This window comes from Xiphophorus couchianus, chromosome 23 (genome assembly GCF_001444195.1).
Source record: "Xiphophorus couchianus chromosome 23, X_couchianus-1.0, whole genome shotgun sequence".
NCBI classification, from domain to species: domain Eukaryota; kingdom Metazoa; phylum Chordata; class Actinopteri; order Cyprinodontiformes; family Poeciliidae; genus Xiphophorus; species Xiphophorus couchianus.
In genome coordinates this window covers 24646248-24665328 of record NC_040250.1, presented here as the reverse complement: position 1 = coordinate 24665328, position 19081 = coordinate 24646248, and the positions used below count along the sequence as shown (strand labels likewise).

The 19081-nt window shown below is 39.0% G+C and overlaps 2 protein-coding genes across 5 annotated transcripts; one reads left to right on the top strand and one right to left on the bottom strand.

The window, feature by feature from the left end:
- Window positions 1–53: 53 nt before the first annotated feature.
- sybl1 (synaptobrevin-like 1) lies at window positions 54–6223 on the bottom strand. 4 transcript variants are annotated; one of them, XM_028008846.1, is made up of 8 exons: window positions 6132–6223; window positions 4953–5137; window positions 4725–4782; window positions 4363–4521; window positions 2669–2759; window positions 2154–2221; window positions 1262–1354; window positions 54–1065 (listed from the first exon to the last, which is right to left on the bottom strand). In XM_028008846.1, the coding sequence occupies exons 2-8, from the start codon at window positions 5096–5098 to the stop codon at window positions 997–999; spliced, it is 684 nt and encodes a 227-aa protein (XP_027864647.1). In that variant the 5' UTR covers window positions 5099–5137; window positions 6132–6223; the 3' UTR covers window positions 54–996. The 4 variants fall into 4 exon arrangements, with proteins under 4 accessions (XP_027864647.1, XP_027864646.1, XP_027864649.1 ...); XM_028008845.1 differs by lacking the exon at window positions 6132–6223 and adding an exon at window positions 5482–5666; XM_028008848.1 differs by lacking the exon at window positions 6132–6223 and adding an exon at window positions 5482–5663 and having other exon boundaries at window positions 4363–4500.
- A 691-nt stretch (window positions 6224–6914) lies between these two features.
- Window positions 6915–16991, top strand: polr1d (RNA polymerase I and III subunit D). Its single transcript, XM_028008403.1, has 5 exons — window positions 6915–7057; window positions 8098–8195; window positions 8451–8527; window positions 10552–10634; window positions 14288–16991. The coding sequence occupies exons 1-5, from the start codon at window positions 7019–7021 to the stop codon at window positions 14333–14335; spliced, it is 345 nt and encodes a 114-aa protein (XP_027864204.1). The 5' UTR covers window positions 6915–7018; the 3' UTR covers window positions 14336–16991.
- The last annotated feature ends 2090 nt before the right edge of the window (window positions 16992–19081 follow it).

Sequence of the window (19081 nt, the reverse complement as noted above, 5' to 3'; positions counted from 1 at the left end):
TGACAAGCTGCTCCATCTTGCTTTTCAACATGCTTTATCCGGAGATCCTCCACTCGAAGCCATCAGATTATTTTATTCTTTTAAATCTGGAGGTACAGTAATTAAATAACACCATGATCAAAAGCCATATGATGCCAGAAGACAAAGAGCTATGTACATTATCAAAAGTGCACTGTGTTAAAAAAAATAATAATAATGATGATGGACACACTGAACATCCCATTGGTAGGGAAAGGTACAAAGGAAGCTTTCAATCAGGTTCACAGCCAGGTTCACAAATGCTTTAAAATAGCTATTAACTACCAGTAGTATTAATCAATATTCATTCTTTTGATAATATCTGCTATTTTACAACACACAATTCAGAAGGTGCTGCTGCATTATGTGATTAAGCAAATGTAAATATGTATACTGCATTGGTTTAGCCCAAACTGTTTACTTTAGTAGTTTAAATCAGGCTCAAACTCTCAGCTGACTCATCTGCAGCAAAAGATGGATGCTACTGATGCCTGCAGGTACCGCATGTTTCTTCTGACATAGAAAAAAACAAACAAAAACAAACAAGTTACACTTGGCTCTTTTTCTTTTGTTTTGTAGTTCATCAGTCTGAGTGGATTATTTACACAGACACAGGTGCAAGACAGAGATCACAACCTGACACGTCAGGCCCACCGAGTGCATGAGACGGGATGGATGTACCAGATGGACGGCAGGACAAGATTTATTCTCCCACATCGGATTCAGGCCACTGTTTAGAAATGTGGGCATAAAAGTTGGGACTCCTGGGTCCTGAAGGCAAATAACTGTGCAGATTTGTAGCGTGAGGGCGACAGACGGAGGAGGAGGAGACGAAGCATGCGTCTTCCGGCGACGTTAGAAAGGGGGAGAGAGGGTGGAAAAGAGCGCTGCATGTCTGTTCGACCATTGGCATTTGAAGTTAAACAGGTCTTTCTCCTCCTCTTCCTCGGGCCTCCCGCTTTCATCCCCACTCCCGTCTTATTTCTTGACGCATGACGGCCAGCTGAGGCCTCCACAGGAAGCAGACACGATGATGTAGAGGATCACCTGGAGAGAGCAGAGAGAGTTCACCGACTGCTACAATTATCACAAGACTGAGCAGCTCTGACGGCGCTTACACAACGAGAGCCTTTAAAAAGATTGATCTTAAAAAAAAACAAATAAAAGGGTACGTTTCTGCTTAAACAGGTCAGCTGCTACGGAGGAGCATTTCATCACTGACAGCGATCGCTTTTATACTCACCAGAGCAACCAGCACGATGACAACCGTCAGTTTGAGGTTCTTCATACACATGGCTCGCGCGAGGTTACGACTTGTGGTTTTAAACGTGACCGACTGGTGGAGCAGCAGATGGAAAGACAATCACTCGTGTGTGTGTACAGTGAAAGGAAAGATTGTTTTCAGAAGCATTTTACAAATAAAAAACATGAAAAGGCGTAATGGTAAAATGAGCTCAGAATTAAAACTTTTATGCTGGGGAACCAACACTGCACATCATCTCTGTGCCAAATCCGGTGTAAACAGAAGCCTTGAATGGAGTGGGGAACATGTAGGGAGACCTCTGACTGGACGTTATTTATGTGTTGTAGTGGTTCAGTCAAAGTCCAGCTCTAAAGCTAACTGAGAATCTGTGGCTCGGTGTGAAAATGGATGTTTACAGACTCTCTAAATCTAATCTAAGTTTGAGGTATTTTACAACCACAAATGGACAAAAATGTTAGTTTCTTAAAGTGCAAACCCAGTAGAGATTTTATTTTAATTGTAAAAAGATTTCATTGTAGCAAAACCTGCTTCTTCTCAGCATTGACTCAGAGCAGCTGAATGCAAATGGACAGCACACTTTTCACATTTTTTTCTGTTAAAAGATTTGGAGACCATTTATATTTTCTCCTCTACTTGACAAATATGCACTACTTTATGCTGCCTTATGACATAAAATCTCAATGAAACACATTGAGGCTTGTGGCTCAATGTGTTGGATTTCGACACAAGGTGACGAAATCCAATAAAGAATCAATTGTATGCAATCTTTACAACTCAATACTATTCATAAATACATATATACATACATATATATATATATATATATATATATATATATTCCACAAGTCAATGTCTGCATTTTAAAACTCACTGAATCAACCAGACTTTCTGTCTTGTCAATCAGCAACTCCAGCTTCTCTCCCCTCTGAGCGACCAGGTCTGTAAAAAGCACACAGAGCCGTGGGCAAATAAAAACATGCAACGACGCGAGACTGGAAAAACCCGTCAAATGTTTCCTGCAGTTTCATGTGTTACGATGTCGGCTTGGAGCTTTTACTTCAAGCAGACACCAGCACTGCCTTGGCAGAGCATCGGGGGATGACACACTGCTCCAACCAGGAGGATTTAATGAGGTTAATGGAGATAAGAATTCAAATATAATATTTGTCATAAGAAAGTTTGTGTGGTATCTTGACTGAACACGGAATAATGTCCTAACAGAAACAAACTTTTAAACCGTTTCCATTTGTTATTTTCTAAAACATTTTTAGGCACATAAACTACTAACAGTAGATTACACTTATTCCACAACTAAGGAAATTTCTAGAACTTATTAAAAATCACTATTGATAATAATGTTTTCTATAAGCCTATAGAGCTACTTACCTATGTCACGGACCATAATACCCTTTAGGTCATCAACTTGCATCTGAGTCTCAGTCACTCGATCTGTCCCCCGTGGATCTGAGTGGTGCTTCTGCAAAACAGATTTTTTAAATTTTTTTTTTGGATATGACTCGACAACTTTTAAAATCGTATTAACTTTTCACAATTTGGAAAACAGATGGTAATTATTTCCAAATGTGTTGGCTTAATTTCAGTCATTTCAGATCGGTAATTTTGTGTGTGTGAGTGGCAATGTGGGTAAGTCTAAATGATTGGATCCTCTGAAGCAGCAGAGCTTGTCGGTTCTGGATCAATACTTAACGAAAGTGTGAACGGCGGTTAATCTGAGACAAAGTCCTGAGCACTGAAGCCCACTGAACCTAATGCTGGTTCTGACAGAGCCAAACAGTTTGTTGCAAACCAGTTAGGGTGTCCATGCTGATCATAATCTAGTGCATGTAAATCCCTACTGGCCCAGATGTATTTATTTACAAATAAAAGATCACATTGATAAGACAAGTTAAATGTCTTGGGATTGTGTCTGACACAAATTTAACATTCAAACCTCATGTTAAGAAGATAACAAGAACGCTCAAGTTTAATCTCGGAAATTAATTTTTGGGTGTACCAGATACAGTTTATCCAACTTGGCTGCAGAAATATTCATGAATCCTATGATTTTTGCCTCACATGAGTGTTTAACAAGCTGAAGGCATCTACCCTAAAGCCTGAAGAGATACTTTACAAACAGACATCGAACGTCTTGGATATGAAGCCTATGGGATATTATCATTGCAATATTTCTGCTGAGCTGGGAAACGTTCGCAAATTTCCTTCTGGTCTCATCTGGTATAAAATACCAGCGAGCGTTAGAACGTATGGGTCTTTTAAATTATTTTCTTCAAACTTAAAACTATGGCTCCCAGATAAGCAAGTGGGCAGTCACTGTGATTCTTCTATTCATTCTGCTTTTTTTATGGGTTGCTTAGATGGTGGTGAACTTTTGTGCTTTATGGCATTTTTTACTCTTTTCAAACATATGAATAACCTGATATGGTTGTTCAGATTAAAAATTGTTTTTATTATTATTACCTTGTCAGATGAAAATCTGACTTTATGGCAAACTATGACATGTTTTGTTTACAAAGTCAAACTTTAACACATTTTTAGAAAATATAAGGAGGTTATTTTCACAATGTATAGAAATATGGGTGAGAGTTAGCACAAATGTGCAAATTGAGGCTAATGCTAATATGACTGTAAGTGTATGGATGTATATATTTAGACATATGTAAACCCAGATAAAATGGAAAATTAATTACCCTATGTTTATTGTTCTTTATTTGATTTAATAATGAGGGTCCATCTGAAAATATGATACGAGTTTATGGGGTAGGAGTTCATAAGTTCATAAGTAATTCTTCTTACTCCTTTTCGAGCATGTTAAGATTATTGTGGTACAGAAATGTGCGTCTTTTGCATTCCTTGTTCATGCGTGCGATTTTATACTTCTATCATGTTTGAAATAAATAAATCTTCTCCTTTGAAATAAATAAACAACCAAAGATGCGCAGAAAGAACATCAGAGCACCTAAACCTTCTCATCGTACTGCTAAACAGCCACGCAGTCAAGTCACAAAACGGCTCTCGCAAAATAAATGTTCCCCTGCACACACAGATTTCCGTCTACTCACCATCTGGGCTGCAAGTGTAGAGGAGAATTCACTGTTCATGGCGTAAGGTAGAGCAGTTTGCGCTCGGGACCCGTATGTGGTCTGGAAGCGCTTCTTGACTTCACCGAGGAAGCCGAATGCACGTGATCGTTCAAAGTCCTGGCACGCGAAAGAGGTAAACATGAAAATATATGGTAAACTTACTTAAAGATGATGTTGCTGTTAGTGTAGTATTAATGTATATATGTAAAAAATAAATAAATAAATCTACGCCGACAAACAATCACATCATCATTCTAAAATAATCACACAAAAAAATGCATAATCCCACAGTCCTACGGGATTAAGTTTGTTTGTCATACTTAAAGCTAGGAGATACTCACATCATCTGTGATGCACAGGTAGATGATTCTATCATGGCAGATGTAATGAAAGAGATAGCTAGAGGAAAATAAAAAACGGGTCAGCCTCGACTTCTGCAACTATGCTGATGATACACAGGAATTACACTTCAAATCAGACGACACGTAAACACCTCTGCAACTCCTTACGACTGAAAGAGCCAGGCCTGACATTGCTGTGGCTGTAACACGCAGCGAGTGTCCGCTTACCTGCCGTGACTATAGGTCAGTTTGTTGTTCTCTGAGGGAATTTTGGCCAAAATCTGTTCTGTGACTTCCAGGAAATTCCCGCCGCACCAGGCGTGCTTCGCCAGGATAGTGGTTCCACGAGCCACCACGGCAAAAAGGATTGCCATGGCAACAGCTGGGTTCTTCTTAGCTCTGCTATCTGCAGTCTACAAAAGGAAACAGCAGACAGTTGTAAGAGATAAAAAAAAAAATACATGAACATGAAAGGGCTGAAGAGTATTTTTTAAACTAGAAAAGCCCGACTGTGCTCTCCGAGAGCGTAAAAATACGAGCAGAGTTCACCTCTAAGCTTGTTACCACCGCCTCTTTTGTATAACCAGGATAGCGACGAGAATTAAAACCAAAAGCTGACAACGACAGCAGAAAAACAACGAGCTCTGTTGTTGTTTAGCAACATACAGAGTGGCGTTAAGGTGAAAATGAGAGCTTTTAACAAATTGTCATTCCCCCCACAAGCAGAAATAACGCAACTATGAGATATACACATTACCTCTTTGTGTCAGGTATAGCTAAAGTCCCCCGCTCAGCTCAAATTTCTACATCTGAAAGTGTTTCAGCTGCTAGCACGCTAGCTAATCTCTTTCGAGCGACTTCTGCTTGCAAATTCGCAACACCGGAAACTCGTTCTTGTTATCCCCGGGAAATGTAGTTTCTGCTTCCCCCTTTTGTCTCAAACCGTTAGTGCTGTACGTTCCCTGTTTAAACTACAAATTCCCAGGCTAATCGTGACGTCGTTAAATCGTCACGTGTTTTCAACGTGCGCAGACGTTGAGACGGGCCAGAATGCAGGAGTTAATTTTGCCCTCTGAATTACATCTCAGGCTACTTCTAGTGTCCGTAAGTTTTCTACATTACGAAACGGAGCGTTTAAAAAAAAAATAATAATAATAATGACAATAAAAGCAAAACCAAAACGTTGCTGCTATAGTTACTACATTTCTAGGTAGTCAATGAACGTTTCAGCGAAAGTTTATTGATAGTTTTGTAAATAATCTTTTAACTAATACTTTAACTAATACTCTTACACAATTTATGAAATTCTGCGAATGGAAATAATAGATTGAACTGCTCATTAATGTATATGAATATTAAATGAATAAATATAATAGTCAAAATGACAAAAATTCTAAATAAACGAACCACAGTTTATTTCCTTGCAGGTTTGAGGATGTGTTGGTGCCTATCTCCACCTTCCACAGGTTTGCTGGAATGTGTGCTTATAAATTACAAACAGCTGCGTAAAATTATGCAATTGTGACGTAAAATGCTCCTGAAGCTATAGTGGCTTAAATGTGATATTAATGAAATGCCATTTATAAAATGATTAATTTTGCTCAAACATATATTATATTATATTTATTTTCCATCTCGTACGTCCATAATGTCTTGTTTTTCTTCGGTCTTATAGGTTCAATTTATGATTCATGCTCCATGACCACAAAACCCTGTGTAGACTTTCAGTACTATGGAAAATAATTTCATTTAATGACACCAAAATGTACTAAAAATTTAGTTATTTGTTTGTTGTCACACAAAGTAAATTTTCAGCTTTTGCAGTTTCAAATTACCTTTATAGATATACCACAATTTCCGCACCACACCTGTGGAGAAACACTCTCTCCATTTGCACCCACTGACTACACTTGTCTTAGCCACCAGGTGTCCATGTTGCAACATGAGATATTTACACAGAAAGATGTTTCATAGGTAGTTTTTTTGTTTGTTTTTATGTTTATGTAACTTCTGATTAAATAAGTACCGGTAACATACACAAATACGTACCGTAGACGCTTTTATTCCGAACAGTGCTTGTAACTTGGCTGCTTTAAAAAAATACAGTAGCCTTCCTTCTGCTCACTAAAACCGCTCAGGTCGTCTTTTCAGTGTACTGTCCGGTAGGTGGCAGTAAATGCACCTTGAGCAACCCCTAATTAATTTCTAAAAGAAGAAGAAGTTCTTTCTCCCTATCAGACAAAGCTGAGGGCTAAAAGCCCACAGGAGCATATTGACAGACGTAGTATCGCAGCATGGCCGGGGAAGGCGAAAAGAAACCGGTGCTTGAAATGGTAAGACGTAGTAAACTCTCGTGTTATTTGGCGTTTCAATAATACGCGGGCTTGTCGTTGTTAAACCCAACCGGGAGTCTCTCGTTGCATATCGGGAGCCAGTGTTAGCATCTTCTCAGCCGCCTGTTTTCCCCTCACGTGCGTAGCCGCAGTAGCTAGCAAACATGACAACAGTAATTTCCCTTCAACGCTGAACAACTATGTAGCAGTTTAATGCGGTTCTGGGCATTTTTACGTTAAACTGGATTTACCTAGCCTCCAAGGAATGTGATGACACATACAGTATGTCTTTTTTAGATATTATAGAGGGGCCCCACCCCCACGTTGGAACAGCTTTTCCCCGCTTAGTATGTTTGTTAATTTGAGTAACCGAGGTTGCGCTGTCAACAGCCAGAAAGCAACTGATTATATACAGCTAGAGTCCCTCCTTCATTTATATATTTGCTCAAATATGTCTAAATAAAATCAAGCGCAGCCGGTTACTTGCATATGCCACCTAATTAGGAAGTAAAACAGCATGGAGAAACATGAGTTTAAGCTGAGTTTAAGTGACAGCAAACATTTAGTAGAAGTGTTTGCTGTGTTCTTGTGGTCTTAAATTTAACAATAGACTTTACCTAGAGATTTTGTGTAATTATTTCTAACATGTTGGTATTATTACCTAACGTTTTCTGTTGATTGTTTATTCCTGTTTTGCTGTGACTGCACAGCTGCAGGGGGCGCTGTCAGGTCTTGTGACAGAATTACAGAGAAACTATGGGAGCTCATCACCAACAATAATCAGACCAGGCAACAAAGGAGCCTAAGGCGCGAGTCGTAAAGCTGCAGTGTGTCACCAGACGCTAAGAAAACTGTAATTAAGATGTACTCGATGCGGTTACAAACAGCATTAGACCTCCTGCAGTTGATGAGAGTTGGCGTTGTGTGCCTTTGTTGCTAAATGCATCCATTGTTGGCGACCGTGTATGGTCCTTTGTGTTCACAACAGAAAGCATGAGGCGTTATGTGATGTGTAACATGACTTGTCCTCCTGTGAACAGGTCCAGGCTGACGGGGCCGACGACGGCTGCGTGACGTTTGTGATGCACGACGAGGACCACACGCTGGGCAACTCCCTCAGATATATGATCATGAAGAAGTCAGTGATGCAAGTTTGTTTTCTAAACTGCAGCTCTCTCGTGAAAAGGGTCACAAGTTCAGCCTGTTTTTCCCCCTTTTGTGTTTTGCACTAACCTGTATAATAGAATCAGCTCTTGACATTCTGTGATTTGTTTGGCTCTGTCTCTGGCCTGTCTGGAGTGATTTAAGACTTTCCACTTGGCACACCTTCTAAGCAAAACGGTGGTAAAAATCCTGCGTCTCTCACCTCCACCTTCCTGTTTTCTTCCGTCAGCCCAGAAGTGGAGTTCTGCGGCTACACCATCACGCATCCCTCAGAGAGCAAGATCAACTTCCGCATCCAGACGCGAGGTCAGCGCCGAACCCTCAGTCCGTCCCAGAGCTTCACGCCCCATCTCACCTCCACAGCCGAGCGAAAGTTTTAGAAGTTTTTCCAAATGTTGAACCACAAACTTCAATGTATTTCAGTGGAATTTTATCTAAACACAATGAAGCAAAGTAAAAAAAAAAAGAGAAAGAAATTGCTTTATTTAGTGACTTTTCAGACAAAAAAAATGGTAATTTGCAGGTTTTTTAGAGATTGGTAATCAGTCAGAAAACCGACCTGAAAACCAAATTGACTGAGCTTGCAGTATTTCTTGAGGTGTTGCTGTGTAGTTATCAATATTCTGGTTTTATTAAGCAATAAATTCATTAATGCCAAGATTTAATATCTTGACCAAAACGCTTAAAATAAGACAAACGTTCTAACATAAAAACTTTCTAGTGATATGAAAGAGTAAATTCATAGAACAGAAAACAAGCAGAAATCCCCTAAATCTAAAATATTTAATCATACTTAAATGTTAGTTTCTTAGTAAGATATTATTATCTACAATAGCTTTGTGAAGAATCTGAGTTAATGAGTTACGACATTTAACTTCCACTCAGGATCAATAGATTATTTTTGAATTAGAATTTTTGCAGCGTACGCAAAGCAGAAAGGGCAAGAACTTGAGTCCCTGTGTACGCCAAGTCAAGACAGATTCATCCCAAAGTATGTTGTTACATCACTCGTAACAAAAGGTTATATAAAATATTGACTCTTGAGTGGCTGATACCAAATGCATGCCACAGTTTTTAGATTTGTGTGCAATATTTTAAAAACCAACGCAACCCCGTCTTTCCACTTTACAACCACATAAAGTCCCAGTAACCTAATGTACTCCTGACGTGTCCAGGTACGTTTATTTACAAACATGCAGCGACGCTGAGAGGGGATTTTCACTCCGGGTTGCAGAATAAACACGCTGATTGGAGTCTTGCGCGTTCACTTGGGTTACTCAGTTGCGTAAGAGTGACCAGTGTTGAACTCAGTCATATACTGAACGTACACACACACACACACACACACACGCACTGTAGAGGGCGGAATCCCTTTAAAAACAATCTGTCTTGTATTTTGTCATTAAAAAAAACAGCAGTCTCATCACATAGAAGGACTTAACGAAGAAAACATCTTGTTGTTGGTTTTTGGACTCAGAGGATCATGCATCGTAAAACACAATTAGCTTCCAGGCAGTGTTTTCAGACATCACTGTATAAAAGGTTGCTTCTTTTTTTATATCTATATATTTATATATATATATATACATATCTCTGTTCTCCGCTGCAACCAAAGGGAAAATGGATGAAAGTTATCTCTGTTGACGGGTAATCAATTGGATCGCTCTGTCTATTTACTTCTTTTGAACGAATCATTCAAACAGTGCGTGACCGTTTGCGCTGCCTTGAACCTTTTCGTCGTTTTGCCACATTTGGTTTATTTTGTGCATAAAATCTCTGATCTGTTCGCAAACTAAAAATGAGCCTTTCATCCTGATTTCGACGCCCTCAAAGGCTCTTAGTTCAGTTTCTTGGAGTTTCCAGCAGGTGTGGGTGAGATGAGTTTAAATTAAAAAAAATATAAACAAACCAGTTTTTATTTGATGTATTAATTTTACAGTTGAAGGGGTAAAAGAATGACTCAAGTGTCGATTAGGCCATGTATTGAAATTTAAATGTATTTACCTTTTTCGGTCACTTTTAACCTCTGCCATAAACGAGTAAAAAAACAAACAAACAAAAAAAAAACAGAAATATTTGCATTTCTGTCACTGGTGTAAGAGTGAAAATTGAACGAAGAACACAAAGTGTAGCTTTTTATACCGTCACTTTTTCCGACGTACAGTAAACTATCACAATGAAGATTTTATAATTTTCTAAATCATTTCTACAGTCTGTAGACAAACTGATAAAGAAAATAGACAATCATAATCGGAGCTTGTTGCATATGTTTAGCAGATGAGTTTTATACTGTTTCGTCCTTTTGATCAGTTCTCCTCTGATGGTTTCAGGAGGCGTTCCTGCGGTGGAGCCGCTGCGAAGCGGCCTCAACGACCTGCATGACGTTTGCCAACATGTCCTCAACACCTTCCAGGTACAGCCGGACGCCGTCTTTTGTTGCAATGTCGTCTTACAAAGGAATATAACCAGTTACTTATGGGAAAAAAAGGTTAATTACAGGTCCATTTAAACAGCCTGTTGCTTGTAGGGCTAACGCTAACAATTATTTTCGCAATTAATTATTCTGATGATTAATCGGGCGAAATAATTTGCCACACTTTGCAGTGTTTTCATTTAACTATTTAAACTTTTTTTTTTTTACATATTAGAAATAAATTAAAAGATGTAAATAATTCAATTTCTTTTTAAATAGGAAAATAAAAATGTGTTGCCTGAAATACAACAACATTGTGATCCTTTAATGTAGCTTAGTCTGTTGTAGCAAACGATGCAACTAAACTAAAAAAAAAATATTCTGTCTGTTTATTTAAATTTTTTGGACTAATGATTGGATAGCAAAAGGTACTTTATTTATTTTTACAGAATTTGACCAAAGTGAAACTAAAACTTCCACCTGAGGAGTTCTGGGTAGAACAGATTTACAGACAGTTTTTATGTTTTTGTCTTAAACACAAAATGTCAATATATTTTTGCACATTTTAGCTTGACTGCTGTTAATATGCTGTTCTTTCCACAAATGGCCATTTTGGTTTGAGTCTCTATACTCTAGGTAACAAGTAATCAAGGAATAAATCAGTTGACAATTATTTCTATAATTCATTTAATCATTTCAGACCTATTTTCTTGCCTGTCTGTCTTTACAGTGAGGAATAATTTAACTCCAGAAATTACGTAATGTGGAGTCCCTACACACACTAACACTGTGTCACGGCTTTGAGAGGAAGTGAAAAACTTTCTCCTCAACGTCATTAGAAAACTGTTTCACCTCAGAGCGCTGCTGGAGCGCGGCCTGTAGACGGCCGTGTCGCTACGTCAACTCCCAACACAGGCGCTTCAAATCAAAATCAAATCAAATTTTATTTGTATAGCACATTTTAGCAGCAAGGCATTTCAAAGTGCTTTACATCATTACAAACAGAAACACAAAGCAACATAGAATCAATAATCAAAACACAGCATTAAATAAAGTTCCATCAATAAATTTGTAATTGATTACGTTTCAAATACAATCCTAAACAGGTGGGTTTTTAGTCGAGATTTAAAGGAAGTCAGTGTTTCAGCTGTTTTACAGTTTTCTGGAAGTTTGTTCCAAATTTGTGGTGCATAGATGCTGAAAGCTGCTTCTCCTCGTTTGGTTCTGGGGATTCAGAGCAGAACCAGAACCAGAAGACCTGAGAGGTCTGGAAGCTTGATACAACAACAGCAGATCTTTAATGTATTGTGGTGCTAAGTCGTTCAGTGATTTATAAACTAACAACAGTATTTTAAAGTCTATTCTTTGAGCTACAGGGAGCCAGTGGAGGGACTTTAAAACTGGTGTTATGTGCTCTATCTTCCTGGTTTTAGTGAGAACGCCAGCAGCAGCATTCTGGATCAGCTGCAGCTGTTTGATTGATTTGTTGGACAGACCTGTGAAGACGCTGTTGCAATAATCAATACGACTGAAGATAAACGCATGGATGAGTTTCTTCAGTGCTATTTGTTTTTTTTCTGCTGCTCCAGCTTTACCAGTTGATTTGAAGCAGCTGCAGATGAAGGCTCCTCCTGATCAAAGTGCTGTTTAGGTCATTTGGCTCCGCCGCTGATTATCATTTGAACGCTCATGGCACAGAAAACCTCAAACTACGTGGCTGAGCTACGTCTGCTCCTTTTTCACCTGCTGAAACCTGACAGCAGGTCGCAGACTTAATATATTCTTTTGTCACATATCGTCTTTGAGCGTTTGGCTCAATGAAGCCTGACTCTTCTTGCTGACTTGCTACCAAGGCTGGAAATTCACTTTAAAGTAACAGGGAAGATCATCAGTCATTTCTCTGAGTCGGCTGTCGACAACGTCGATCCTCTGGAAAGGCCCGACTATCCGGTTGCCATGGGGATTGGTGTGATCTCAGTCCTTTGGAAACGAAGCAGAAAAGCGAGCTGGTCTCCAGCTTTGGCCTGCAAGGCGCCATTAATTCAGACAGTCGCACAAAAGTACTCATGTTTTTTCTTTTTACAACAAACATCAATGTATTGTATGAATATCTTATGCAACAAACTCTTATGTAGAGCATAATTCTGGACAGGGAGAAAAATAAATGCATATTTTTTTGTTTTAAAAAAAACCCCAACTAATATCTGAAAAGTGTGGCGTGCTTTTTGTTTTTCAGCCATCTCGTAGAGCAGTGGTCCCCAACCACCGGTCCGCGGACCAATTGGTACCGGGCTGCGCAAGAAATAATGAACTACTTCTGGATCTTTTATTTTGAAAATCCTAAACCGGATTTTACCGGTGACGTCTTGCGTGTCAAAATTGAGCCAACTTGCAGCAGAATGAGTAACAAAACAACATCGCGCGCGCACCATTAGCTCTCTTCAGAAATCACTTAGTGAAAGGAATCCACGTTTTCAATTCAATTATAGTTTGAGACTGGGATCAAAGCTTAGTTGTATTTTAGAATGGCCTAGTCAAAGTCCAGGCTTAAATCCAATTGAGAATCTTTAATGACACTAAAACACTAAGGAGCCAGGTTTCTCCAACTACATACACACTGCTAGTTGTTCCTTCGTCTGAACACGGTAACAGCGGCGGCAGGTAACAAAGTAAAAGTTACAATAACGGAAACGACACTAATACGGAACTTAATGTGGTAATTGAGACTTAACAGAACCCAACAACATAACATAGAGTATATTATTAACATCACCAGCTTACCTGCAACACAAAATAACGCAATCAGAAGTATGGCTACACAGCGATACACATCCGTCTTAGCAACAGTTTTCTCCTAGCAACGGTCATCTTTATCGTTGGTGGAGCGATACTGTCCCCTATTGGCACCATGTCAAACTGTGACTGGTGATTAATAATATACTCCCTATTTTTATAACCAAAATGATGAAATCTTTGTTATCTAACCCCAAGAACACGACGAGTAAATAAAAACACAGAGCAATGTTAATTTACGATGGCAAGGTGCCACACCTGTCTGTTCTGAACCTTTGTAGAAACCGTTCATTACATACATGTACAGTCTTGTGTTTGCATTACTGCCAATGTGTTTTTATGTATTGACATTATATGATTCCTCAGTGACATTTTTCAGCCCATACCCGTCTGTGTGGGCTTCAACTTCTCATTTTTGTCATTTATGTTCCTCCCTATCTCTCTGTTACATGTTCGCTATTGTTCCACTTGGTGGTGTTGGTCTTCCAGTCATACACTTTTCTTTCTGAACCTGTTGTATGTGGGTCATGGAAATTTATATTGAGAGTCATGGAATTTTTTTTCTAAATACCAGTGGGAACCCTGGATCTAATATTCAAATAGTGGAAAATCATCATAATTAACAGAAATAAAGGCTTTTAAATATCCGTCGGTGTGTGTAACTAATTTGTATGTGTTTCACTTTACAATAAATGGGCTTTTTAATATTAGAATATATTGAATGGGTGCGTATGACGCTAAACTTTGTGTTTAATAATATATTTTTTTTCAAAATGTGGTTGTATTCAGGCTTGGGAAAGTGAGACAGGTTTGTCGTCTTCAGGGTTCAGTAACTGCTTGTTGTTTTTGCTGCATTGCAGGCGAGAGTTGCCGAGTTTAAAGAAGGCCAGGAGCAACCTATGGAATAAACATCGCAACGGGAACCATAAAGACTCAACTTCACCCAACTCCTTCTTCTCTTCAGAAGTCCAGGAAGTTTTCACGTCTTAAATACTTGTACAGTTTATTTTTTAAAAATGTAATTATGTAAGGGATTCATAACGTGCGGTAAACGCGTATCAATGTTGCTTTTCATTCCCGCGCCGCCTGGCTGGCGAGCAAAAACACTTGCAATGATAAAAACGGGCCTACAAGAGCTTTCCTTCCTTCCCTCGCTCGGGCGTCGGACTCGTTCTGGGACATTTCACTTCACGACTCGTGCAACGGCATTTTTGAAAGGCGCTCGGATTCGAACGTCTGAATCTCCTGACGGGAGCGAGGAAAGTTCTGGAAGCTGATATATCCTTATTAGCAGAGGAATGCGGAGCCGGGCACTTGAAACTGAGCTGGAGGGACGGCAGGTCAAATGAGGGAGGAGGGGGAAAGAAGTGTGAATAATAAGCTTGAAGGTGGTCGAGGGTAATCGCATCACATGTTCAGGATGTTTCAACAAAGAAAAGACGACTCATTTAACAAAATAAATGGGTCCCGGAAGATTTTAGAAGAGTTTTCTGTAGCTGAAATTTTAGAGAAATAAAGTGTTTTTGTGTCAGAGAACCATGTGAATAGCTCAATAGCGTCATGTCTGTCAGGTAACGAAGCTGGAGCCAGCGCTGGAAAGCTTTATGTAAACAGCTGGAACGGTGGGAAACTGATCGTTTAACGTTCACAGTTTGTGTTCAGATCCCATCGAGGTTCGTTAGTAATTTATGTTAAATGTTTGTTTAATATGAAAAAATCCTTTTGGAAGACTTTGAAGAGACGTTGTCTTCCCCCCCCCCCCCTGAATTTAAAAAAAATCTCTTCTTCTCTAACTCATTTCCTTTAAATCCATCCATCCATCGTCTGCCGCTCGTCCAGCATCGGGTCGCTGGCGGTAAAAAGGGCAGGAAGGATACCAGATTCCAAGTTGTTTAGGCAACAAATGCCTGCCAAGACTTAAAAAAAAATTGACTTTAGCAGCGTTTCTTTTATCAACAGTAACAGGGTAAAGTTGTTCAGTTCATCTGGAACTCAACGGCTTTTGCCGTAAAGCAACAAAAGGAGAAATTAAAGCCACATTTTATTCTACTACTGTCAGTCTGAGACCGCTCTTTACGTCGATTAAATGTAGAAATACACAATCTGTCAGATACGTTGGAAAAGGTTGCTAAGATTTCTTTTGGAAATGCTGGGTGGATGCATCTCAAATTTGACGATCATCAAAAGTTTGTACATTTTAGTAAGTTATTTACTGATTCTCAAACCTGGATAACTAAGTCAAGTCAACATTCCTTCCCCTGGTTGTGTAGGCTTTTTTGTTTTATGTTTTAACTCTTGAATACGATGCCAATATCAAACTTAGTTTTATATGCCTATAGTTAAAGGTAGAGATTACTTCAACTTCAAGTAGTTTGAACTTGAAACCAGAAATGCACATGTTTATGTAAATAAAAATGCAACTTTTCTTCCCCTCTGCATCCAACATTAAGTCAGGCTAAACTTTCTTTCTTTCAGTCGATCAGAATAGCTTAGATGTTTTTCTATTTACTAAATGCCAGACTAGTGCTAAAAAACCTATTACCTCCAATGTTTTTTCTGCAGTAAGATTACTGTCCCTTTTCTCACTGTACCAACATATCAGCAAAGTAATGGGTCATATGAGTTCAGTTTCTAATTGAGCAAAGTGACCGTTTTTGAAGTGACCGTCACTGAACCCTAATGAGGAAACGACGTATTTTTAAGTCACTTTCCAGACAGAAATCTATCAAAGTGCGTCACCACAAACTGTAAAAACAGAACGGTGCATGAAGCTTTAGTTAAAACTAAACAAAACAATAAAAATTGAGAACCTAGCTTACCAAAACTACTCCAGCTCTAACAGGAACGGGCCAGAACATTACTTAGAATATTTCAACCAAGTCATACAGTCAAAGGAAATATATTTTACGTCCGAATTTCGTGTTATCAAACTGTTTTCTTCCTCGTCATCCTGCAAATAGAAATAACTTAGGTGATCCTGTGCAGTGATTGGGTCGTGTGGTTTTGTGCAGCATTCTTACACATCTGGTTTCAACTGTATTTATGTTTTTGGCAGATGTGCATGCTGCTGTCGAGCCCATTTTTTCTTTTTTTCAGCAATGAATTCTTTCTTCTGTTAGAGAATAAGTCTTTGGTTTCAATAGATTAAACATATCTTTTTCGGTTTGTTTTCGTCGCCATCGGGAGCCTGGAGTTGGTTACAGACTGGCGCACGTGATGACAGGACTCGAGAAGCCGGCGTTTGTTTTTCAAAAATAATAAAAATCTTACTGATCCCGAAGGGACTTTACAGTTAAATGTGCCAGACGTGCGAGGAAATGAAATTCTTAAACCTGTCCCAATTTCAAAACAACCCAAATCGGTCTGGGATTGGAACAAGATTCATATCGACGCCTGTTCACGGAGCGGCTCATCTGTCCCACGGGCCGCACACCGAAGCAGGGTTCAGATCTCTACGTGAAGTGGCTTATGCAACGCCTTACGTGTTTTTTTTTTTTTGGTGTCACAAATTTCAAGGTTTAGTGCAAGCGGAATAAAGAGCCACGTTTCGACTTATTCGAAACACATTGTGTTCCAGTGTTTCCTCTTGTCCTTACAGGTTTCTTTCTTCTTTTTTTTTCTCAATTCAACATTGTTTGACCTCGGGGTAATTTATGGGCCACATCCACTTGTGTGGGATTTTTTCAGATACTCCCAGAAACCCACAAAAGAGAAAAAAACAGAAAAAAAATCTGTTTTCTGTCATCGCTAAATGTCCGGCTTCATAAGCAGCTTTTAGTTGGCAGGAAAAACGGAGGAATAAAATTGCACCTGATATATATAACTTCCTGTGTTGGATTCCAGGAAGCAAAGGAGAAAACAGAACCCCAAATTTGTAATTTGATATCATGCAGGAGATTTTTTTTTTTTTTTTTTAGATTTAATCTTGGATTCTCTCTTCACACAAGCTTCTTCTTGGAATTTGCTCCATGGAGTATGATGTCTGCTTGTCATGCAAAATCATTTTATACCCAGGAGATGTAGGACAATTGGACGTTTTTCTCGGATGATTCATGAAAATGGATGGGAACCAAATGTAACTTTCCCTTCAAATGAAAGAAACATGGAGCCCATTACAGACTGTAAATGGCTGACAATAGCAAGAGGTCACCGCTCCTGTCACTAAAACTATTTTACTAAGACAATGGAAAATGGGATCCATGTTGAATATTTGGTCCATCATGTTGCTCAAACACCAAACCAAATGCGGTATTGTAATTTGTTACGACCGCTTCATAAAATATTTCATAGTGGGTTTTTTTAGCCAAAAGATTTCATGTGAAGTGATTAAAAATGACACCTTGTCATTTCATGTGACGGTCCACCGCAAAGCAGTAAATGATTAAAAAGTGGAACAAAATAAAAACAAGTGGTGCACATTTGTACAACTGTTGATTTAATGTTTCGCAAAACCACAGGAATAACAGCCAGCAAGCCTTTCTGAGCATCGTCTGTTGTTTGTTCATTCTGGAGAGTGAACGAAGCAAAAAGCCCAATCTCTGTCAGATTGGAAAAAGAACTGAAGTGTTTATATTTTGCCTCACACTGTAGAATGTATTTTGGTTTGGACTTTGAGAAGGCCACTATGAAACATGCTTTCATCTTTCATCTTTAGGTCTGGCTGTAAAGATAGTTATTGAACACGAACCTACTTCCCCATCTTAACGCGTATTCACACCAACAAAGTGAACTTTGGTCTGCTTAAAACCCTAGGGCTCGGTTCGGTTGAAGTGCGGATGTGTGAACGCCGAGCAGACTGGATTGCAGCTCAGTGCATTCTGGGTAAATACAACCTGCACCAATGCCAGAGTCTAGCATTAGCGGGGGAAATGGTTTGTGGTCTTTTAGCAAGGACAAGAAATCCTTCAGCCGTTAAAACCTGATGCTACTCCATTTTGTTTACGTTTCGTGAAGAAGGATTTTCCGCTCAGTGTCTTCTTCAGGAGTTTTTTTTTCAGCGGTTCTTAGTCCAGCGCCACCACAGGCCACGTGTTGTACGTGGCTCCTTGGCTGCATGTCCTCCCTCATCCACCTTCTTTCCATCACCTTTCTGTTGGATTTCTTTCAAAATAAATGCCATTAGTGGCAAAAAAAAAAAAAAGTGAAGTTCATGCCATGTTAGGACAGGAGACAAAATGTTTCCATCCCTGAAATTATGATGCATAGAATCACATATCTAAGGTTAAGCTATGTTAGAGTAAACACAATAAAAACATGCTTTATCTGTGGTGTTGTTCATTAAAGTGGCCCATTTCTGATGCATTAAAATTAAATACAATAGGTACACTTAATGGTATTGTATTAGCGATTAGGTAATGCATTCAGCAAGTACTTTTACTTTTAATACTTAAGTATTTTTAAAAGCCAGTACTTTTTTGCTTTTACTCAAGTAAAAATGTTAATGTGGTGCTTTTACTTTTACTAGAGTACATTTTTGTCTGTGTATTTGTACTTTTACTAGAGTACATTTTTTGAGTACTTTCTCCACCACTGCAGGTATGAAAACATCCTCAAATCTTCTGCAGCCTCTAGCAAGTTTGTGTCCCCAAGAAAGTCAGTAGGAAAGTACAAAGGAAGCGTCTTTGTACCGCTTTCTTCTTGCCACTCGTCTATAA